Below are 24,688 nucleotides of genomic sequence, written 5' to 3'. Positions count from 1 at the left end.
AGATCTCCAGAAATTTTTCATCTTGAAAATCTGAAACTCTCTATACACATTAAACAAATCTCTTCTGCTCCCTCCTCCAACCCCTAGTGGCTACCATTCTACTTTGTGTTTATATACATTTGGCTACTTTAGATAATGAATGTATGTGTAATTATACATTATCTGGCTTTTTGTGACTAGAGTATTTCACTTAACGTAATGTCTTCAAGGTTCATCCATGTTGAAATCGTATGATTTCTTTCTTTTTAAGGATGAATAATATTTCATGTATGTGTATATCACATTTTCTTTATCCATTCGTCAACGGAAATTTTAGTTGTTTCTATAGCTTGGCATTGTAATAATCTGCAATACCGCGATGCTCCCAAAATACCTGGGAGTGCAGATACTTCTTTGAGATTCTAATTTCAATTCTTCTGGATATATACCCAGGAGTAGGATCATTGTATCATATGGCAGTTCTATTCTCAATTTCTGAGGAACCTCTATAGTGATTCCGCGGCAGGCCAATCGCTTGAACCCTGGAGGTGGAGGTTGCAGTGAGCCGAGATTGGACCACTGTGCTCCAGCCTGGGCAGCAGATTGAGACTCCATCTCAAAAAAAAAAAAAAAAAATTAATTACCTGGAACTGAACTAATAACGGATTATTATAGTTTTTACTGAAATATTACGATTCTTTTTTATGTTTTGTTTTCCAGATTTAAGGGAACTTTTTGTAAAGCTATATATAGTTTACAACAATTTGGTAAATTATACTTTTGTAAATAAAATTATAATATTTACATTTTTTTCTGCTGACCTGATCCCTCTAGAATTTGGAAACTATTGTTGAATATTCTTATTTTGTATGGCAGTATAATTATTTGCATAAGTTCAATAAGAATCTGTTCTTGCAACAGTACACAATTGGAAACACTGGTTATACTATCAAGGCTATGAGTGGAGCGTCATGTTTTCTGACATGAGCAGCCATCTTTAAAGAACTAGGGTTGACTTTCTGCAGCCAATACATCCTTTGGGGGGTAAAAACTGGCCTGGTACCTTGAATAAACAGTTCACATAGTTGTCTCACACATAAGAAAGGAATCTCACTTCCTGGCAGGCCCAAGATCATCAGAATATTTTGGGGACCTTGAGGAAAAAGAACTTCACCTATATATCTGCAGGTATTTCAGGCAAAGTTTGATGGTGACTTCTCAGCTTGGCTTCTTAGCCTTGGGAGCCTTTTAAAACTCCCATCTGAGATTCCTTATTAAAAGTTCCAGCAAAGCCGACTTAAAAGCACCTATTTAATTATCACTATTCTTGTTGCACTTATATAAATAAACAGGCCAAGTTTAATGAAACTATTTTTCTTACAAATAAACCGATCTTACTGTGATTATTTTTTGTAGAAATGGGGGTGACCAAAGAGAGAAATTTATGTTTCAGAAGAAAACTATAGTTCACCCATTATTAAATTCTAGCTCATTGTTTTTGAGCATCTGTAAACTGGATCCTGAATTCTTCTAGGTTTCTCCAAAATCTGGCGCTGACTTTCCAAACTAACATTTTCAAGTTTCCTCCCGCTCTTCTGACATGGAATTACTGAAATTAAAACTGGCCTTTCCTGAAGCCCTGAAAGCTGAAGCTGGATGACTTACTATAGAATTCAGATAAGTCACCATAATAACTTATGTATAAACAACCTTCATGTCTGTTGGTGTATGCATTACTCAGAAAGTTCCCTGAAACACATCATGCAAACTGCAAACCAGGAAAACCTGTCAGATTGCCATTGCCAGTCTCCACTGGAGATGTCAGTCACAACAGCTTAATTCCAACTGAAGATGCTTCAAACCCAGCATCTAGAAATCTCAATTGGCTGCCCTCCAGATTCAGAAACTAGTTTATAGACTGCTTCAAACATTAATCTTTATTTGTTTGTTTCCCTAGAAATGCATCGTATTCATACCTATTTCCTTGCACCATACAGGTGCCTAACTTCGATGGGAACTCATCTGCAACACCACCTCCTAAAATGAGGCCACAACTTTTTCATTGGACTGACCTATTCCCAGGTCCCTTACCACTCAGCTACTAATCCATTTTTCTCTCGACACCCACCAACTCAGCTTTTAGTGTGTGAAACTTCTAGGGAAGTTTCAGACAAAGGAAATGAAAGAGTTTGGGAAATACCATCCCAAAATACAATGCTTTGGTATGCTGATTATTTTGAACTAAGGACATGAGGAAGGGTGGATGCAGGCAGAAGCTTTCTTGAGCTCCCCTTATCTGCCTAAAGATGAATCCTCCAAAGGGAACTCAGTTGTCATAAATCTCCTCCCCCAAAATCTTACCACCAGGGAAGATTAACTTGCACCAAAGGAGAGGAGGCTGCAGCTTGACACCATGTCCAGAGATACTATAACCTATTCTTCTGAGGGCTGCTCAGGGGCAACATTTATTACTTGAGAGACTTTTTATCTGCTTAACAAGATAATCTTTATTCACCATACGTTTCCTCCATTCATTCTTCCATAACGTGTGTCACCACCTTCCCCAGAAGCCTTAAGTCCCATTTCTTTCTGTAGCTCAGGGTGCTATATAAGCTTCAATCATCTGATCCTTCTTCAGGTCTCATATTTTTAAGACTCCTGTGTGTCATATGTAATTAAATATGATTTTTCTCTCATTAATCTGTCTCATGCTAATTTAATTATTAGCCCAGCCAAAGAATCAAAAAGTGTGAACGAAAGCCATTTTTCACTCCCCTACACCACCTTTGTCGAATATCAATTGAGTGTAAATGTGTTGGCTTATTTCTGGCCTCTCTATTCTGTTTCTTGGGTCTATGTGTCTGTTTTTATACCAGTACCATGCTGTTTTGATAGCTATAGCTTTGTAGTATGTTACAAAGTCAGATAGTATGATGCCTCCAGCTTCATTCTTTTTATTCAAGATTTCTTTAGTTATTCACAATTCTTTCTGGGTCCATACACATTTTAGGATTTTTTTTTTCTATTTCTGTGAAAAAATATCATTTGAGTTTTGATAGAGATTGCATTGACTCTGTAGATCGCTTTGGGTAATATGAACATCTTAACAATATTAATTATTCCAATCCATGAACATGGAATATCTTTCCATTTATTTGTGTATTATTCAATTTCTCTCATCAGTATATTGTCGTTTCGGCACACAGATCTTCTACCTCTGTGGTTAGATTTATTTTCAAGTTTTTGTTTGTTTGTTTGTTTGTTTTTTTGAGACAGAGATTTGCTTTTGTCGCCCAGGCTAGAATGCAGTGGCGCGATGCAACCTCCACCTCCCAGGTTCAAGTGATTCTCCTGCCTCAGCCTCCTGAGTAGCTGGAATTACAGGTGCTTGCCACCACACCTGGCTAATTTTTGTATTTTTAGTAGAGACGGGTTTTGCCATGTTGGCCAGGCTGGTCTCAAACTCCTGACCTCAAGTGATCTGCCCGCCTTGGCCTCCCAAAGTGCTGAGGTTACAGGTGTGAGCCACCACACCCAGCCTATTTTCAAGTATTTTGTTCCCTTTGATGCTATTGTAAATGAGACTGTTTTCTTATTTTTATTTTTGGACTGTTTATTGTTACTTTATAGAAACACAACTGATTTTTGGATGATTTTATATCTTGCAACTTATATGCTCTGTGTGTATGTGTGTGTGTGTGTGTGTGTGTGTGTGTGATCTTTAGGAGTTTGTACATGTAAGATCATGTCATTGTCAAACAGAGATGGTTTTATTTTTTCCTTTATAATTCTCTTGCCTAATTGTCTGGCTAGGACTTCCAGTATGTTGAATAGAAGTGTTTAGATCAAGCATCCATATCTTATTACTGCTCTTAGAGGAAAAGCTTTCAGCTTTCCACCACTGGGCGTGAAGTCAGCTGTGGGCTTTTCAAATATAGCCTTTATTATGTTGAGGTATTTTCCTCTTTCGCTACTGACCTTTTAGTCGAAACTCTTTGTATTTTTTTGTTGTTGTTTAGTAGTTACTCTGAGGATTACAATATGCATCCTTATTACAGTCTAGTTAGAATAAATATTCAATCACTTTACATTTTGCTCTAGACATCTGACTTTTCCCATTTCATAAATTTCAAGGAACTTCACAACAGCTTAATTCCATTCAAACATTCTACCCCTTTCATTTAGGCTGTTGTTTTTATATCTTTTAATTCTTCGTAAGTCATCACTTGCAGCATAGTGTTATTCTTTTTACTTTAAGCAGTTATTTTTAAGGACATTTATAAAAGAAAAACATAGTCTTTTATATGTACTCACATATTGATCATTTATGAATTTTTTTCCCTTCCTGTGTATATTAATTTTCATCTTGTGTTATTTCCTCTCAAAGGACATTCTTTAGTATTTTTTTGTGGTACAAGCCTGTTGGTAACTAATTCTCTCATCTTTTGTTTATCTAAAAATGTCCTTATGTCGTCTTAAATTTTAAATAATATTTTTCCAGATACAAGGAGGGTTGACATGGACCAACAAAAGGCCAGCAGGGCTGCAAAAGCTGGGATGAATTAATTAATAGGACCAACAAGGGTGGATGTTGGCCGACATGGGCTGACTTGGGACCTCACTCTCAAATTGCATTGATTCTACAGCTAGAAAGTAGAAGCTAGAGCTTTGTCACTTTTCAGAGGTGAAAACTGAAGCCCAGAAAGGCAATTTCTTCAGAATCACACAATTGCATCATACCAGGATCTTGACTCTGGAATCACGTTTTTTTTGTGTTTTTTGTTTGTTTATTTTGTTTTGTTTTTCTGAGACTCTTTCCCTTCCATCTCACCTGTCTCTCCATAAAGGGGAGGCACCAGGGTGCTGACTAATCTGGACAGCACATTTCCTGAGAGCTCATGCATGTCCCTAGAGAGACTTGCAGCAGCTTTAGGACAAAGGTTCTTTCAACTTCTGGAGTAAATTTTTCATATTTTGCATTATCTAAGTGAAACCCCTGTGGACAATGACTTTACAGTATTGCCAACCCTTGAAAACAAGTTGCAATAAGCACTTATAAGCATTAGGTACTGATAACCACTCCCAAGTGAAGACATCCAGATCATAGACACATAGGTTTTGGATCACAAGACTTTGGGCACTTAATGTTAACCACCTGTATGACATATGGCTTTTACCTATTGCTTTTTAGCTTTCATTTCCAATCTTTTCTAGGTTAGACGGTTCAAGACCTGGAGACTGGCTTTGAGCAACCCTAGAATTACCTTGGCTTGAATTCCATCCAATACATCTCTTTCTTCGTATGTTGGTATGTATATTAAAGATTCATATTGGCAATCATTTATTGATCCAAAGCTTTAGAGACATTGTCTAAACATGGTCATAACACAATATGATCATAAACATTATCATAAAACAATGATGACCCCACCCCAGATACATCACAACAATCTTTGTGGAGCCTTGGGAGCCTCTGGGGACCTGTGGACACGCTAATGTGAAGCAAGTTACTTCTGAGTTGACACCCACAACAGCTCAATGAGGCACTCAGGGAGCCATATTTTGAGTGTACCCTTGTTAGTAGTGGAGAAAAGTGGAAGTCCCTCTTATATTCATCTTTAACATTTGGAGTGCTTAACCTCTCCCAAAGTGAGCTCAGAAGCCATCCCAAAGTGAGCTCAGAGGCCATCCCAAAGTAAATCACTTGGACTTGCTCTGTGACTCCAGCTTCGCAGTCCAGACAATCCCTGAGCCTCTCAGGAACTCACAGAGCACAGCTATCTGGGCCTCCTACCTCCATGGGCCCTCACCAGGGGAAGAAGTTCTCCTTCTAGCACATGTGATGTTCAGTGTCTAGGAGGCCCATCAACCCATCAGGCTGCATCTGCCTTTTCCCCTCCCCTCCCCTCCCTTCTCCTTCCCTTCCCTTCCCTCTCCTCCCTTTCCCTTCCCTTCTCTTCTCTTCTTCCCTTCCCTCCCCTTCCCTTCTTCCCATCCCTCCCTTTCCTTTCTTCCCGTCTCTTCTCTTCCCTTCTTCCCTTTTCTTCCCTTCTTCCCTTTTTCCTTTCCTTTCCCTTCCCTTCCCTCCCCTCCCTTCCATTCCCCTCACCTTCCCTTTCCTTCTCTTCTTCCCTTCTTCCCTTCCTTTCGCTTCCCTTCCCTCCCCTCCCCTCCCTTCCCCGCCCCTTTCCTTCCCTTCTCTTCTTCGCTTTTCTTCCCTTCTTCTCTTCCCTTCCCTTCTTCCCTTCTATTCTTTTTTTTCCTTCCCTTCCCCTTCCCCTTTCCCTTTCCCTTCCTTTCCCTCCCTTCCCTTTCCTCCCCTTCCTTCCCCTCCCCTTTCCTTCCCTTCCTCCCTTTTCTTCCTTTCTTCTCTTCCCTTCTGTTCTCTTTCCTTCTTCCCTTTTCTTCCCTTCCCTTTCTTTTTCTCCCTTCGTTTACTTTTCTTTCTTCCTTCCTTTCCTCTTTCTTCTCTCTTTTCTTTTTCTCTGTTTATAGCAACAATACCACACAGCTCAAAGAAAAAAGCATAACATTGTTTTCAAAGTAACGACCTTTTAGGATAAACTCCCCTTTTCCTTATTTTTTAATAAGAAAAAAATTTAAATTTAATTATAAAAAGCATTAACTCTTATTGGAAAAAAGAATTCTGATCCTTGGCCAAGTCCCCTGAGAGGGGAGTGGTAATTTGGCCAATGTGTTTCTCTTTTGCAGCATAATTTAAAAAGTGACATCGTGATCCTGTGTTTGGGCTTGACTCAAATACAACAGAAAAAGAGAAGGAGAAAAGACACAAGCAGAGGGCAGAGGTGGAAGAGGGATTTTGGGGTTGACTGAGAGTGGCTGTGTGGCTGGTGTCTATCTTCCTTCCCTGGAAAGTTTGCCCAGAGCCTGCAAGTTTCCTCAGGAGACAAGCAATGTTATAATGCGAATAACATCTAACATTTGTTCAACACTTGCTATGGACCATGCATGTTTTATGTCTTTTTTTTTTTTGAGGCAGGGCCTCACTCTGTTGCCCAGCCTGGAGTGCAGTGATACAATCACAGCTTACTGCAGATATGACCACCTGTGCTCACACAATCCTCCCACCTCAGCCTCCTGTGTAGCTGGGACCAGGCACGTGCCACCAGGCCCAGCTAATTTTTTAATTTTTTATAGAGACGGGGTCTTGCTGTGTTGCCCAGGCTGGTCTCAAACTCCTGGCCTCAAGCAATCCTTCCACCTTGGCCTCCCAAAGTGGGCCACTGCACTCAGCCATGTTTTATAAGCCTTCACATGAATTGTGTTGTTTAATTTTATGTAGCATGACGGAGCCACTCTAGGGAACCCCTGGACTCTGGGTACTTTGTGCTAACTCTGTCTGCTCCCCAGCTCACATCTGCCTCCCTGTCACTAACCTCCTCCTATTTTCCACTCCGCCTAGTCTTCTCGGTCCCAAAGCCTGCATGGTAATTTCTAGCTCTGCTTTTCCATCTCAAGCTCTCAATCTCCAGCTCTCTATTTCATTTCCATCCTCTTGGGGCAATGCTGCTTCAGACCATTCTGCCAGTAATGATTTCCCATTGTCCAACTCTGGAAGCTTCTCATTGGCTCTAGGGCTCTTCTACGAACCACCTCCTCCTATGGGCACCAGCAGCTAAATCACATTTGAAAAATAAAATAATAACAAATAATAACACTGCATATAAAAACATAAGTGGCCAAGACATAGACAAATAACTTTTTTAAGTGCTGTGTCTACAGAGACACAGCTGGGAAGTTTACAAATGGGCCCACCGAAACGTATTGTTTCCTGTTTATGCACTGAGTCCAGAGGTTTGCGTTACTAAATTCTAAGTGAAAAAGAGTTTAAATGAGGCCATGATGTGGGATAACAGCAAATTAAAATCTTGCCCTTTTCCTTGGTTCCTCCCTTTGGTTAGCTCAACTGCAAAGTTAGTGTTGACTTTGTCATCTTCTAAAATTCCACCTCTGTGGGTGCTTGTATTTCTGGAACGTTCACCAAAAATAATAAGTTTGAACTCTCTCCCCTGGTGTTAATTCTGGGTTGTTTGGAACCCAGTTTATCTGAAGGAGTCGGTCTCTGGACTTTCTAGTAAAGGGTGAGCGTAGATGTGTGGAAAAGGGGGGTGCTGTTCCTTTAAATTCTGAAAGTGAACTTGGCTCAGGAAGGCCAGCGGCTCAAGGTCCAGCCCCTGGAAGAGAGAATAGCTACAGATTCTCCATCCTCAGTCTTTGCAAGGCGACAGCTGTGCCAGCCGGGCTCTGGCAGGCTCCTGGCAGCATGGCAGTGAAGCTTGGGACCCTCCTGCTGGCCCTTGCACTGGGCCTGGCCCAGCCAGCCTCTGCCCGCCGGAAGCTGCTGGTGTTTCTGCTGGATGGTTTTCGCTCAGACTACATCAGTGATGAGGCGCTGGAGTCATTGCCTGGTTTCAAAGAGATTGTGAGCAGGGGAGTAAAAGTGGATTACTTGACTCCAGACTTCCCTAGTCTCTCGTATCCCAATTATTATACCCTAATGACTGGTGAGTACCATGTCCTCTTCTGGGCAGGGAGGGGAGGGCTGGCATCCAGCAGGGAACAGTGAGCTCCTGGCATTGGAGTCTTATTTAAATGCTCTGGATTCTCTAGTCCTTTGGGACATCAAAGGTAGATTAAGAAATCTGTGTTCTTGGCTGAGAAGACTTTTGTTTTCGCGGCGGTATTGTTTCCCAAAAGTTATCCCAAGGACCTGTTTTGGATTCTCAGTGCGGAGGACAGAGAACTATAGCAGTACATGATATTTGATGATATTAAAAGTGGTCGTTTATTTTAGAAAGAGAAATTCTAATGAGCCTCGTATTTTCTAAGTTCAAGTCTGCAAAAGCAACAGGTGTCCGTGCATGTGTCCCAAACTCCTTCTGTCCCTTTTCTCTGTGGTCATGTCATCCTGGAACCCTGTGGGCTTGTTTCTCAGTGTGTTGGACTGTGAAAGTACCTGTGGGGTCCTCAGAGAGGAGTGGTGCTCCCGGATTACTTGGGGAAGGGGGGATGTTTAGGTCATATCCTTCCCTGTGACTTAGCAATGCCACCTTCCCCTTCTTTTGCCCTTTTGGCCACGTAAAATGACACGGAGAAGAAAAAGCTTGTGTCATTCAGGTTCCCCATTTGTGATTTGCAGCATCTACAAAAGACCAACCAGCAAAAACTCCACAAAACAAACAAAAACCTCGGCTACCCCAGACTGCCTGGGCTTGGGATAGCTGATTTTCCTAAGGATGGCCTTCATCCGAAATTGCCAGGACTCCAAACGCGACTGCACGAACCTGAGCCTCTATCCGTGCAATAATAGAATGTGCAGCCCTCTCTCTGCTCACAGAGTTGGATTCCCAGTTTCTGGTTTGTTTTTCAGCTATAACCTTTGTAAAGGCAGCGAGAGGCTCTCAGAAAGAATTTAGCAAACTATCCAGGGAGGCTGCTAAGAATGCACTGTTATTGCTGGTTATGCGGGACTCAGCTATGCACTCTGAGCACAGAGAGAGCTCTGCTAATTATGTTAACAGAAAGAGAATGAGATCTCTGATATCTCATGGACCTCCACAGAACGCTAAAGCCAAAAGAGTCTAAAACACACATTTATATCTCTGACTTTGTGCATAGATACTATATACACATGTACGTAAAAATGCCATAAACTGATGCCCCAAACTGAAGGGGAGAGATACTTCGGAGAAATAAAAATGAGGGCATGAGAGAGAGAAAAAAATTCAGACTGCACACAAGCAAGGAAGTTATGTATTTGTTTTTTATTTCCCCCAGCAGACAAAAAAACAGTCTCTAAGATAAACAGAATTAACAAAAGTCTCTGGCCCTCCCCTGGCATGTGTCTCCCCTTGCAGGGAAGCGGTTTGCAGGCTGCCGGCTCTCACATAGACGTGATTGTGTGGACAGCCGACTCCAGCTCTGTGCAGCGGCTTCACACACACAGCCCACCCCCACTCCAGCTGTCTTTCAGAGCCTTGCCGGGGGACCCAATTCATAAACTGCCACGCCACGTGCAGCTTCTGCAATCTCAGTGGAAAATGAACAAAATCCATCTTAGAAAGGACTCAAGTAAGTAAAAGGACCATTACAGACTCCACAGAGACACTAAGCCAATGACATGGCCTTTTGTTTGTCAGATCCACACTCCTGATATTGGCACAAGGAATAATTTGCACACAGCCTCCGTCATGCTGAGACACACCTTCTTTTCCGGCTGTGGGTGTTTTCCCTTGTGCTGTCCTGAGAGAAGAGCCCCTTCCTTTATGGGCAGCACAGGTCCCGTGAGTGTCGGACAAAGATCTCACCCTTGCTTTCAAACTGAGGCTGGCCCGAGGAAGCCACAGGTCTCCATATGTGTTAAGTCTCTGTATTTTCAGATGGCCAAATGTATTCACTGATGTGGAAGTCTGCTTGGTCTATATGTTTCATAGAAGCTACCCTGCACAAGGGAGGTATCTAGCAAGGCTCATGTTTCTGTACAAATGTCCTTGGGTATGATTTGTCTTGTACCTACTGGGCAGACTTGCAGACTTGAAGCAGGATTCGCAGGCTGGGAAATGCCAGGCCATGAAGCTGGTATCACCTCCACTGTCTTGGAACTGACTCAGAGTTAAATTTAGACTATTTTCCCCAATACCCATACTTATTTTTCCACCTGATGCTGAAAACCTCCTCTTTTACTCATATAAAGAAGGATATAGCCATTGGGAATTGTAGCTAAACATATGGTTTGAGCATTTGAGCATTTTATGAACCAACAAAATTGCTATGCTAGATCTTTTTGGAAGCAAAAGATATGCTGTTTTAGGGTTCCTCAGCATTCACAAGAGAGGCTAAGCTCTCACTTCATTACCCGAATTATTGCTCAGAAGACAGAAAGCCCTTGGTGTTCTTCCCTTTGCATAACGAGGAGTGATGAGTTGTTGGAAAGAATGCTGGCCCTTGAGCTGGGAGAACTTGCTTGGAGACTTCAGGCAAAATAAAATGAGATGAACTGCCGGGGCTGCATCAGGCCGGGATTTCAGGTGCTGCTGGATGCAGACATAGAACTAGGCAATGCATGGGGAATTTTATTTTATTTTATTTTATTTCACTTTAAATTCTGGGACACATGTGCAGAACGTGCAGTTTTGTTACAGAGGCATACATGTGCCATGGTGGTTTGCTGCACCTGTCAACTCGTCATCTAGATTTTAAGCCCTGCATGTGTTAGGTATTTGTCCTAATGCTCTCCCTCCCTGTGCCCCCGACCCTCCAACAGGGCCCAGTGTGTGATGTCCCCCTCCCTGTGTCCATGTGTTCTCATTGTTCAACTCCCACTTATGAGTGAGAACATGTGGTGTTTGATTTTCTGTCCCTGTGTTAGTTTGCTGAGAATGATGGCTTCTAGCTTCATCCATGTCTCTGCAAAGGACATGAACACATTCTTTTTTATGGCTGCATAGTATTCCATGGTGTATATGTGCCACATTTCTTTATCCAGTCTATCATTGATGGGCATTTGGGTTGGTTCAAAGTCTTTGCTATTTGCACAGGTAATTTTAAAGTTAGGGCTGGACCCTCCTAGGAGGCCTTCGTGTAGAAAATATGCAAATAGCGGAAACTCCCTTGAGACAGAGAATTTCACAGTGGATGGGAATGGGGAATCAACAGGCCTATTTGTGAGCAACCTTGAAACCATCTAGCCCAGTTGCTGCCATGAAGCCACCATGGCTGATTATTTATTTGCCTCAAAACATGTTTATATCAGGACAAAAGCAACCAAAATGCCAATCATGATCATGAAGATGAATCAAACAATTGATTGCCAGGAATACTGAATCTTTTTTCTTTTTTTTTTTTTTTTTTTTATTATTATACTTTAAGTTTTAGGGTACATGTGCACATTGTGCAGGTTAGTTTCATATGTATACATATGCCATGCTGGTGTGCTGCACCCACTAACTCGTCATCTAGCATTAGGTATATCTCCCAATGCTATCCCTCCCGCCTCCCCCCACCCCACAACAGTCCCCAGAGTGTGATGTTCCCCTTCCTGTGTCCATGTGTTCTCATTGTTCAATTCCCACCTATGAGTGAGAATATGCGGTGTTTGGTTTTTTGTTCTTGCGATAGTTTACTGAGAATGATGATTTCCAATTTCATCCATGTCCCTACAAAGGACATGAACTCATCATTTTTTTATGGCTGCATAGTATTCCATGGTGTATATGTGCCACATTTTCTTAATCCAGTCTATCATTGGTGGACATTTGGGTTGGTTCCAAGTCTTTGCTATTGTGAATAATGCCGCAATAAACATACGTGTGCATGTGTCTTTAAAGCAGCATGATTTATAATCCTTTGGGTATATACCCAGTAATGGGATGGCTGGGTCAAATGGTATTTCCAGTTCTAGATCCCTGAGGAATTGCCACACTGACTTCCACAATGGTTGAACTAGTTTACAGTCCCACCAACAGTGTAAAAGTGTTCCTATTTCTCCACATCCTCTCCAGCACCTGTTGTTTCCTGACTTTTTAATGATTGCCATTCTAACTGGTGTGAGATGGTATCTCATTGTGGTTTTGATTTGCATTTCTCTGATGGCCAGTGATGATGAGCATTTTTTCATGTGTTTTTTGGCCGCATAAATGTCTTCTTTTGAGAAGTGTCTGTTCATGTCCTTCGCCCACTTTTTGATGGGGTTGTTTGTTTTTTTCTTGTAAATTTGTTTGAGTTCATCGTAGATTCTGGATATTAGCCCTTTGTCAGATGAGTAGGTTGCGAAAATTTTCTCCCATTTTGTAGGTTGCCTGTTCACTCTGATGGTAGTTTCTTTTGCTGTGCAGAAGCTCTTTAGTTTAATTAGATCCCATTTGTCAATTTTGGCTTTTGTTGCCATTGCTTTTGGTGTTTTAGACATGAAGTCCTTGCCCATGCCTATGTCCTGAATGGTAATGCCTAGGTTTTCTTCTAGGGTTTTTATGGTTTCAGGTCTAACATTTAAGTCTTTAATCCATCTTGAATTGATTTTTGTATAAGGTGTAAGGAAGGGATCCAGTTTCAGCTTTCTACATATGGCTAGCCAGTTTTCCCAGCACCATTTATTAAATAGGGAATCCTTTCCCCATTGCTTGTTTTTCTCAGGTTTGTCAAAGATCAGATAGTTGTAGATATGCGGCGTTATTTCTGAGGGCTCTGTTTTGTTCCATTGATCGATATCTCTGTTTTGGTACCAGTACCATGCTGTTTTGGTTACTGTAGCCTTGTAGTATAGTTTGAAGTCAGGTAGTGTGATGCCTCCAGCTTTGTTCTTTTGGCTTAGGATTGACTTGGCGATATGGGCTCTTTTTTGGTTCCATATGAACTTTAAAGTAGTTTTTTCCAATTCTGTGAAGAAAGGCATTGGTAGCTTGATGGGGATGGCATTGAATCTGTAAATTACCTTGGGCAGTATGGCCATTTTCACGATATTGATTCTTCCTACCCATGAGCATGGAATGTTCTTCCATTTGTTTGTATCCTCTTTTATTTCCTTGACCAGTGGTTTGTAGTTCTCCTTGAAGAGGTCCTTCACATCCCTTGTAAGTGGGATTCCTCGGTATTTTATTCTCTTTGAAGCAATTGTGAATGGGAGTTCACTCATGATTTGGCTCTCTGTCTGTTGTTGGTGTATAAGAATGCTTGTGATTTTTGTACATTGATTTTGTATCCTGAGACTTTGCTGAAGTTGCTTATCAGCTTAAGGAGATTTTGGGCTGGGACAATGGGGTTTTCTAGATATACAATCATGTCATCTGCAAACAGGGACAATTTGACTTCCTCTTTTCCTATTTGAATACTCTTTATTTCCTTCTCCTGCCTAATTGCCCTGGCCAGAACTTCCAACACTGTGTTGAATAGGAGTGGTGAGAGAGGGCATCCCTGTCTTCTGCCAGTTTTCAAAGGGAATGCTTCCAGTTTTTGCCCATTCAGTATGATATTGGCTGTGGGTTTGTCATTGATAGCTCTTATTATTTTGAAATACATCCCATCAATACCTAATTTATTGAGTTTTTAGCATGAAGCATTGTTGAATTTTGTCAAAGGCTTTTTCTGCATCTATTGAGATAATCATGTGGTTTTTGTCTTTGGCTCTGTTTATATGCTGGATTACATTTATTGATTTGTGTATATTGAACCAGCCTTGCATCCCAGGGATGAAGCACACTTGATCATGGTGGACAAGCTTTTTGAGGTCCTGCTGGATTCGTTTTGCCAGTATTTTATTGAGGATTTTTGCATCAATGTTCATCAAGGATATTGGTCTAAAATTCTCTTTTTTTGTTGTGTCTCTGCCTGGCTTTGGTATCAGAATGATGCTGGCCTCATAAAATGAGTTAGGGAGGATTCCCTCTTTTTCTATTGATTGGAATAGTTTCAGAAGGAATGGTACCAGTTCCTCCTTGTACCTCTGGTAGAATTCGGCTGTGAATCCGTCTGGTCCTGGACTCTTTTTAGTTGGTAAGCTATTGATTATTGCCACAATTTCAGATCCTGTTATTGGTCTATTCAGAGATTCAATTTCTTCCTGGTTTAGTCTTGGGAGAGTGTATGTGTCGAGGAATTTATCCATTTCTTCTAGATTTTCTGGTTTATTTGCTTAGAGGTGTTTGTAGTATTCTCTGATGGTAGTTTGTATTTCTGTGGGATTGGTGGTGATATCCCCCTTATCATTTTTTATTGCGTCTATTTGATTCTTCTCTCTTTTTTTCTTTATTAGTCTTGCTAGTGGTCTATCAATTTTGTTGATCCTTTCAAAAAACCAGCTCCTGGATTCATTGATTTTTTGAAGGGTTTTTTGTGTCTCTATTTCCTTCAGTTCTGCTCTGATTTTGGTTATTTCTTGCCTTCTGCTAGCTTTTGAATGTGTTTGCTCTTGCTTTTCTAGTTCTTTTAATTGTGATGTTAGGGTGTCAATTTTGGATTTTTCCTGCTTTCTCTTGTGGGCATTTAGTGCTATAAATTTCCCTCTACACACTGCTTTGAATGCATCCCAGAGATTCTGGTATGTTGTGTCTTTGTTCTCATTGGTTTCAAAGAACATCTTTATTTCTGCCTTCATTTCGTTATGTACCCAGTAGTCATTCAGGAGCAGGTTGTTCAGTTTCCATGTAGTTGAGCAGTTTTGAGTGAGATTCTTAATCCTGAGTTCTAGTTTGATTGCACTGTGGTCTGAGAGATAGTTTATTATAATTTCTGTTCTTTTACATTTGCTGAGGAGAGCTTTTCTTCCAAGTATGTGGTCAATTTTGGAATAGGTGTGGTGTGGTGCTGAAAAAAATGTATATTCTGTTGATTTGGGGTGGAGAGTTCCGTAGATGCCTATTAGGTCCGCTTGGTGCAGAGCTGAGTTCAATTCCTGGGTATCCTTGTTGACTTTCTGTCTCGCTGATCTGTCTAATGTTGACAGTGGGGTGTTAAAGTCTCCCATTATTAATGTGTGGGAGTCTAAGTCTCTTTGTAGGTCACTCAGGACTTGCTTTATGAATCTGGGTGCTCCTGTAGTGGGTGCATATATATTTAGGATAGTCAGCTCTTCTTGTTGAATTGATCCCTTTACCATTATGTAATGGCCTTCTTTGTCTCTTTTGATCTTTGTTGGTTTAAAGTCTGTTTTATCAGAGACTAGGATTGCAACCCCTGCCTTTTTTTGTTTTCCATTTGCTTAGTAGATCTTCCTCCATCCTTTTATTTTGAGCCTATGTGTGTCTTTGCACGTGAGATGGGTTTCCTGAATACAGCACACTGATGGGTCTTGACTCTTTATCCAATTTGCCAGTCTGTGTCTTTTAATTGGAGCATTTAGTCCATTTACATTTAAAGTTAATATTGTTATGTGTGAATTTGATCCTGTCATTATGATGTTAGCTGGTGATTTTGCTCGTTAGTTGATGCAGTTTCTTCCTAGTCTCGATGGTCTTTATATTTTGGCATGATTTTGCAGCGGCTGGTACCGGTTGTTCCTTTCCATGTTTAGCGCTTCCTTCAGGAGCTCTTTTAGGGCAGGACTGGTGGTGACAAAATCTCTCAGCATTTGCTTGTCTGTAAAGTATTTTATTTCTCCTTCACTTATGAAGCTTAGTTTGGCTGGATATGAAATTCTGGGTTGAAAATTCTTTTCTTTAAGAATGTTGAATATTGGCCCCCACTCTATTCTGGCTTGTAGGGTTTCTGTCGAGAGATTCGCTGTTAGTCTGATGGGCTTCCCTTTGAGGGTAACCCGACCTTTCTCTCTGGCTGCCCTTAACATTTTTTCCTTCATTTCAACTTTGGTGAATCTGACAATTATGTGTCTTGGAGTTGCTCTTCTCGAGGAGTATCTTTGTGGCGTTCTCTGTATTTCCTGAATCTGAACGTTGGCCTGCCTTGCTAGATTGGGGAAGTTCTCCTGGATAATATCCTGCAGAGTGTTTTCCAACTTGGTTCCATTCTCCCCATCACTTTCAGGTACAGCAATCGAACGTAGATTTGGTCTTTTCACATAGTCCCATATTTCTTGGAGGCTTTGCTCATTTCGTTTTATTCTTTTTTCTCTAAACTTCCCTTCTGGCTTCATTTCATTCATTTCATCTTCCATTGCTGATACCCTTTCTTCCAGTTGATCGCATCGGCTCCTGAGGCTTCTGCATTCTTCACATAGTTCTCGAGCCTTGGTTTTCAGCTCCATCAGCTCCTTTAAGCACTTCTCTGTATTGGTTATTCTGGTTATACATTCTTCTAAATTTTTTTCAAAGTTTTCAACTTCTTTGCCTTTGGTTTGAATGTCCTCCCGTAGCTCAGAGTAATTTGATCGTCTGAAGCCTTCTTCTCTCAGCTCGTCAAAGTCATTCTCCATCCAGCTTTGTTCCGTTGCTGGTGAGGAGCTGCGTTCCTTTGGAAGAGGAGAGGTGCTCTGCTTTTTAGAGTTTCCAGTTTTTCTGTTCTGTTTTTTCCCCATCTTTGTGGTTTTATCTACTTTTGGTCTTTGATGACGGTGATGTACAGATGGGTTTTTGGTGTGGATGTCCTTTCTGTTTGTTAGTTTTCCTTCTAACAGACAGGACCCTCAGCTGCAGGTCTGTTGGAATACCCTGCCGTGTGAGGTGTCAGTGTGCTCCTGCTGGGGGGTGCCTCCCAGTTAGGCTGCTCGGGGGTCAGGGGTCAGGGACCCACTTGAGGAGGCAGTCTGCCCGTTCTCAGATCTCCAGCTGCGTGCTGGGAGAACCACTGCTGTCTTCAAAGCTGTCAGACAGGGACATTTAAGTCTGCAGAGGTTACTGCTGTCTTTTTGTTTGTCTGTGCCCGGCCCCCAGAGGTGGAGCCTACAGAGGCAGGCAGGCCTCCTTGAGCTGTGGTGGGCTCCACCCAGTTCGAGCTTCCCAGCTGCTTTGTTTACCTAAGCAAGCCTGCGCAATGGCGGTCGCCCCTCCCCCAGCCTCGCTGCCGCCTTGCAGTTTGATCTCAGACTGCTGTGCTAGCAATCAGCGAGACTCCATGGGAGTAGGACCCTCCGAGCCAGGTGCGGGATATAATCTCGTGGTGCGCCGTTTTTTAAGCCCGTCAGAAAAGCGCAGTATTCGGGTGGGAGTGACTCGATTTTCCAGGTGCCGTCTGTCACCCCTTTCTTTGACTCGGAAAGGGAACTCCCTGACCCCTTGCGCTTCCCAAGTGAGGCAATGCCTCGCCCTGCTTCGGCTCGCGCAGGGTGCGCGCACCCACTGACCTGCGCCCACTGTCTGGCACTCCCTAGTGAGATGAACCTGGTACCTCAGATGGAAATGCAGAAATCACCCATCTTCTGCATCGCTCACGCTGGGAGCTGTAGACCTGAGCTGTTCCTATTCGGCCATCTTGGCTCCTCCCACTGAATCTTAAAACAGGCCTTTCACCAGGGAGATTACATTCAAGCAGGGAAGGAAGAACACTCGCGAATGGGTGCCCACTAATATTCTAAAGTGTGTAGCAAGGTGTTGTGAGCCCAAATGTGTCCTCATCCTCCTGTCCCCCAGTTCAAGTTGGGTTTCCAGTACCTCAGAATGTAACCACATTTGGAGATAAGGTCTTTAAAGGTGACCAAGTTAAAACAAGGCCATTAGAGCGGGGCGCTATTCCAATATGACAGTATAGGAAGGCGAAGAGACACAGGCATGCGCACGTGCAGAGAAAAGGCCATCTGAGGACACAGCAAGGCGGCCCTCGCAGGCGGTGGAGAGGGGCCCAGGAGACACCAATGCTGCTAACACCTTGCTCATGAACTGTGAACAAATAAGTTGCTGTTGTTGGAGCCACTCCATCTGTGGTACTTTATAATGGCAGCCCAAGCGAATGAATACACAGAGAATAGGGAGTAGCGCCCCAGCGTGCTGCAGAGGACCAGGGAGAGGCGGCGTTCCTTCCAGTTGGAGTAGCGTGAAAAGGCATTTTAAAGAGGAGAGATCTGAGCTGGAAGAAACAGCCACCGGCGTGGTGTGTGTCTTTACATCTTACTTTAGGCATAAGCTCTCTCTCTGAAGAGCGGTGTGTGGATCAACTTCTTTCTAGTGAAAACACAACCACACTTTAAATGCCCTTGGAATGCTTTCTGTTTTAGTGTATCTTACCGTGGATCTTTTCGTAAAGTTATTCTCCCTTTGGGGTAAATTCACATTTGACTGAAGTGGAGTTTAACATAAAGTCAAGGAAAGAAAGCAGTGATTTGTTCAATCCAGGTCATGGGTAAGAGGGAAATGCTGCATCTGTTTTGAGGCAGCGTAACTTAGCATCATTTTGCTAAGGCTAATGGTAACATTTGTTTGCAATTCTCAAACACTTCCGGTTAAGCAGCTGGGGAAAGTGGCCCAGAAACGTTCTGAGTAGCGGGGAAGCCAGTCTAGAATTTTATCTTTACTGCCAGTAAACTACCAAGAGATGAACAGATGCTGAAATAAGTTTGTTCCACAGTATATTATTATTATTTCAACATTTAGACACTAGTAAATAAAGTGCAGGGAAATACAATGTTTTGTTTCAGGCACCAAAGGACGTCGTGGCAGAGCTGAGATGGGGGAGCAGGCATCAGAGACCCCGTTCTCACACAGCAACTGGCCAGCGCCTAGGCGAGTAGGCATCAGAGGTCCCGTTCTCACACAGCAACTGGCCGGGGCCTAGGCCTGCATCTTAGAGTGGCCAGGAGGTTGTGCGAGTGACCTGAGACCCACGGATAGAGATCTCCCCAAGACAGTCCGGGAAGCAGCGAGAGACTGAATCATCGTGCTCCTCTGTGGAAATCAAGGCAACAACAGGGATGTTAACTACTCAGCATTACTATTTGTGCCACGGCATTTTGTCTCGCACTCCTAGAAATTACCTGTGACACAAATTCTTACTAGATATCATGTTCTGGGGTAAAACAGCAGAGTAAGGTATACTTCCTACCACCCCACCTTTTAAGAAAACATCTGATTTAAATTAAAACTGGACCGAAGGCAATCAATGCAGAAAGTACTTGAACAATCGTGTTTCGAGAAAGCCCACATCCTCAGCCTTCTGCAGAATTCAAGCTTCCTTTGAGGGGCTGTTCACAGACTCTGCATACGCACAGCTCCAGGTAGGGTGGAGACAGCCTCCCTGGTCCCCTCCGCCCTCCTTCCCCCAGGATTAGCATTTACATGGGGACATTGCCCCAGCTTGTGAGCCTCCTTCAATGTAGGTACCTCCTGAAATAAATGATCTCTGTTCGGCGTGCCCTCTTCCTGTCTTCCTACTCTCTCTTGCACCAAATCCAGCCAAGCTTCTGTTTGGAACAGTGTCCTCCCGGGCGTCCTGGTCATTCCCAGCCTTAGTTCCCTGGCTGGGAGCTGCATCTGCCTGACAGCTCACAGGTCCCAGGACCCTGTCCTCTCTCAGTTTCCTTTTACTTTACTCCCTCCTCCTTCATCCCTTCCCTTGGTTCCTCCTGATCTCCCTGAACTTCCTTTGTCTCACAGTGAAATCAGCTGACCTTTCAAGGTGGATCCTCAGCCTCTCCTCCCCCAACCTCCGTTGCTGACCCCTGGCTGAAGCCACCACCCTGACTGCCTGGAGCCTCCTCTACTCCAGCTCCCTCTCGCTGCCTGCCCCACAACTAGAGCAGCCCTGTTTTGAAAGCAGTGCCTGCCCTACAACCAGAGCAGCCCTGGGAAAGCAGTCCCGATGACACCACTCCTCTGTTCAAACCCTCCAGCGGGTTCTGTTGTACCCCAAGTGGAATCTAACGCTCTTGCAGACCTGGCCCTATAGGTCACCCAGCCCCTTCGGGGCCTCGCTCCCACCACCCTTCTCTTCGCTTGCTTGTGTCCCGCTGGGCGTGCTTGAGCACGCTGCTCCTCCTGGCTGCTTCCCTTCTGCTTGTTCCCCAGAAAGGCCCAAGCTGGGCATTGCTGCATTCTTCAGATCAGCCCCACAAGGTCACCGTGGCGGATGTGTCTTCCCCAGCCATCCCACCAGCGCTCTCTCTCCCTCTTACTTTCTTTATTTTCCATCATGGCACCAGATTATTTATTTCTATCTTCTCCAAATAAAATTTATTATAGTGGGCCGGGCACAGTGGCTGACACCTATAATCCCAGCACTTTGGGAGGCCGAGGCAGGTGGATCATTTGAGGTCAGGAGTTCGAGACCAGCCTGTCTAACATGGTGAAACCCTGTCTCTACTAAAAATACAAAAAAAATTAGCTGGTTGTGGTGGTGGGTGCCGTAATCCCAGCTACTTGGGAGGCTGAGGCAGGAGAATCGCTTGAACCCAGGAGGAGGAGGTTGCAGTGAGCCAAGATGGTGCCACTGCACTCCAGCCTGGGCAACATGAGCGAAACTTCATCTCAAAAAAAAAAATTACTATAGCGAAAAAGCATTATAATGATGATTAAGACATTCAGAGTTTCAGGGAAATGAATGATCACTTTGATGTTCGACACTTCTAAACTAATAAGGAGGAGAAAAAACTACAATCATGCTTTGCTCATATGAAAGCAATTTGCATTTAGTGAACTGATTACCCTTTACGTCTAGTAATCTTACATATCTCAAAATGTGTCTTTCAGTTTTGTTTTAAATTTTGATTATAAGGTTGGAGTCAGAAAGTGGCCTGGAAGGAGAGTCACCTCCAAGGAGAGCTGTGTCAAAGTAGGAGATGAAAGAGACTGGGGATGGCAGGAGAAAGTTTAACCAGGAACCGGTGGTCAGCACAGCCCAAGGGAGAGCCTCCTTGTAGTGAAGATCGCTGAAGTCGAGAAAGTGGAGCCGACAGCCACGCATGGAAGCAGGCACATGATTCAGAAGCAGCGTGGAACACTGTGAGGACGGTTCAGGCCTAGGTGCGAGTGGTCTGGCTGTCGGACCTAGGGACGCATGTGGCAGCTTAAAGGGACTTGCACGGCCACCTTGTGTTTTCAGCCTCTGTCCCAGGCTGCTTAGGTGGCCAGGCTATGTATGCCAGCATCGCAAGGAGCTACTTAGATGTTTAAAAATATCAGGCCACGTTATGAGCTAATTTGTACACCCCCAAAACCCATGTGTTCATGCCCTGCCCCCTAATATCTCCGAATGTGACTGTATTTGAAGATAGGATCTTTAAAGAAGTAATTAAGGTAAAACGAGGTCACTAGGGTGGGCACTAATCCAGTATCGCTGGTATCTTTATAAGGAGAGGGAGATTAGGACCCAGACGGGCACAGAGGGAAGACCACATATAGACACAGGGAGAAGGCGGCTGCCTGCAGACCAAGGAGAGAGGCCTCAGAAGAAATCAACCCTGATGACATCTTGATCTCAAACTCCCAGGCTCCAGAACTGTAAGAAACTAGATTTCTTTTGTTTAAGCCACCCAGCCTGTGTTACTTTGTCCTGACAGCCATTGGAAAGCAATATAAACGGGATCGTGACACTAGGCTGCTAATGGAAAAATGCAGGGTTTTTTTACACAGCCCACTTCCATGACCAAACCTACTCACTGAGAGTTTCTGGTGACTTCTGCCCTGAAATTGAGGCAGTCATGGTGTGTTAGCTTCCTAGAGCTGCTATAGCAAATTTGGATTCCCAAAGTCTGAAATCCAGGTGCGGGCAGGGCCGTGTTCTCTCTGAAGTCTCGAGGGGAGAACACGTTCTGCACTTTCCCCCGCCTTCTGGTGTCGCCAGCAATCCTCGGTATTCCTTGGCCGGTAGATACATCACTCCAACCTCTGCTTCCATTGTCACGGGGCATTCTCTGTGTTCCTCTGTGCTTCTCCTTCTTGTAAGGACACCAGCCATATTGAATTAGGGCCCACCTTAATGACATCATCTTAACTTGATTACGTCTGCAAAGGGCTTATTTCTAATAAGGTCACATTCACAGGTCCTGAGGCTCGGAACTTCAGTATATCTTCTTGGGGGCCACAAGTCAACCCATTACGCATGGTCCAGTGGAGAAAGTTATGGATTTAGCTGTCAAAGATCAAACTTAATCTATTCTGTCACTTTTTGACTTTCAGAATTTGAACAGCTTCTTTTGAGTGTTAACATTTTGTTTTGTTTTGTTTTAGAGACAGAGTCTCGCTCTATCATCCAGGCTGGAGTGCAGTGGCACGATCTCAGCTCACTGCAACCTCCGCTTCCCTGGTTCAAGCGATTCTCCTGCCTCAGCCTCCTGAGTAGCTGGGATTACAGGCACCTGCCCCCACACTTGGCTATTTTTTTTTTTTTTTTGTATTTTTAGTAGAGATAGGGTTTCACCATGTTGGCCAAGCTGGTCTCAAACTCCTGACCTCAGGTGATCCACCTGCTTTGGCCTCCCAAAGTGCTGGGATTACAGGCATGAGCCATTGCGTCCAGTGAGTGTTAATATTTTATCAGTAGAATGTAGAAAGTAAATGTTACCCAATAGGCTTGCTGTGAGAACAGAATGAGCAAATATATGTGTAAACTCACCATTAGTAAGAGTGTACATATTACCCCCTTTATCAGTAAGGTGAGGCTGAGTTGTGTTGTTGCAACAAGCAATTCCACACCACGTCTGTCTTAGAATAGCTCAGGTTTATTCCTCACTCATGTGCGTGGCCTTGAGGAATGACCTCCCCTCCGATTTCCTCTTCATTCTGGGACCCAGGCTGAAAAAAGCAACTTCTAAATGAGACATGCTGCTCTCATGGCAGAGGTAAAAGATAAAATAGAACATTGTGATCATGGATAGTTTGGGCAAAGGAGGAGAAGTGAGCGTGGTCAGGTCAGAAGGAGGGGTGCTGAGCCCATTTGCCATCTGGGTTTGGGTCGGGGGTTACAGAGAATAGAGTGTGTAAAAAATGTGCAATTGATGAAAGTCTATGAAAGCCATACCAAAGGATAGTCCAACAGGCTCCTCCTCCCCTCCTGTTCCACTCCAGACTTTACCGCATCTATCCTTTGTGATGGGCTGTAAGTGAGGGGGAGAGTTGAATTTGAAGGGCACCCATGAGGCAGAACTTGCTGATTGGCTGATGAGTGAATACGAAAGAAGAGCCTGAACAGATGCCACAGCTGCAAGATCTTCTGAAGTCTGAGTAAAGGGGCTCTCATTAGCACAGATGGGAAAGTTTGAAGGGCTATTAATCTCAGTGAGATTTATTTGGAAAAGTAATTTTCATCAAATTATATTTCAATTTGAGTAAGATATTCACTTGGCATTAGCCCTTTAGGGGATCAGAGACCATGTCTTAAAGGAGAGTTCAAGAAGCATGCAGAATACCACTGAGGCAAAGGAGAGAAATTGATCCTGTGGGTCCTAGTGGACCCCAGTAAATGGACTTCCTATCTCACTGCTTGCTACCCAGCTGGTAGAGAATATTTCTCACAGATGCACAGTTAAAATCTGTCTTCCCACCTGAATTAACTTTTGTCAACATTTTGTCATATACTTCCCAGAGACACCTAACAACATTTTTCCCACTTAAACTATACTCTCTGTAATGAGCCTCGATTAAGCTGCCTAAAGAAGCAGGCATGGTAGGCGAGGTGTCCAGCAACTGAAGCTAGAAGTGGGTAAGAGCACTACTAACCAGCCATGCCCTGAGGAAAAAAAAAATGTGTTCTAAGAATTTACTAAAATAATGTCTCCCAGCACATCATTATTTAAGCTCCTATCAACAGACCTCTCTGCACTGAAGTGTCACTTTTCAAAAAGTATGTTTCTTTTGGCTTCCATGGTGATGAGAGGGTGTTCTGATTATATGGCATTCAGCTGCTGGAAACTTGCTCCATGAAGAAGGGAGTGGTTAGAGTAGGGGGCAAAGCTGTAAAATGTGGTGAAAGCTTTTGATTGTAATAACAGCAAAGGCGTTTCCAGAAGGCTTGTCCACGTGGAGCCACTGCGGTCTACATACCATGGCGATCTCACAACCCCCGCCCCCCCACCTCCCTCACCCCAATGTTGATTGATAGGATCATGTGCCTCCTGCCAAGGCTTTGGGGATGGCTTGACCCCTGCAGCTCCAGTTCCTGCTCAGCGTGAGTGCTGTGCCAAAAGTGGGTTAAAGAGCATTTCAGATTACTTTGGAGGGAGCCTGACTCAGCAGGTTAACATTCATTTCAGAGACACCTTCAGCAACACCTGCTCGAGTTTCAGAGCCCCCTCTCCATGAATAGGCCCATTGTGTCCACACAATAACCAGGCAGAGACCTGGGGCAGAGCTGGGGGTCCTGGGGGCCCGCGTGCAGT

At 43.6% G+C, this 24,688-nt stretch overlaps 1 protein-coding gene across 5 annotated transcripts in view; it reads left to right on the top strand.

The window, feature by feature from the left end:
- Window positions 1-24,688, top strand: part of ENPP6 (ectonucleotide pyrophosphatase/phosphodiesterase 6) — a 181,614-nt gene that overhangs the window by 44,038 nt on the left and 112,888 nt on the right. For 4 of the 5 annotated variants that reach the window (XM_063810023.1, XM_063810024.1, XM_063810022.1 and 1 more), the window contains one exon: window positions 5,194-5,287. Coding sequence is in view for 1 of the 5 variants with exons in the window: in XM_517551.8 (XP_517551.2) it covers window positions 8,264-8,504 (241 nt within the window). In the remaining 4 variants the exon portion in view is untranslated. Of the gene's footprint in view, window positions 1-5,193; window positions 5,288-6,690; window positions 8,505-24,688 lie in introns of all 5 variants that reach the window. The other variant, XM_517551.8, reaches the window with a different exon arrangement.

This window comes from Pan troglodytes, chromosome 3, assembly GCF_028858775.2.
Source record: "Pan troglodytes isolate AG18354 chromosome 3, NHGRI_mPanTro3-v2.0_pri, whole genome shotgun sequence".
NCBI classification, from domain to species: domain Eukaryota; kingdom Metazoa; phylum Chordata; class Mammalia; order Primates; family Hominidae; genus Pan; species Pan troglodytes.
The sequence above is the reverse complement of the archived record's forward strand: the minus strand, read 5'-3'. Positions and strand labels throughout refer to the sequence as shown.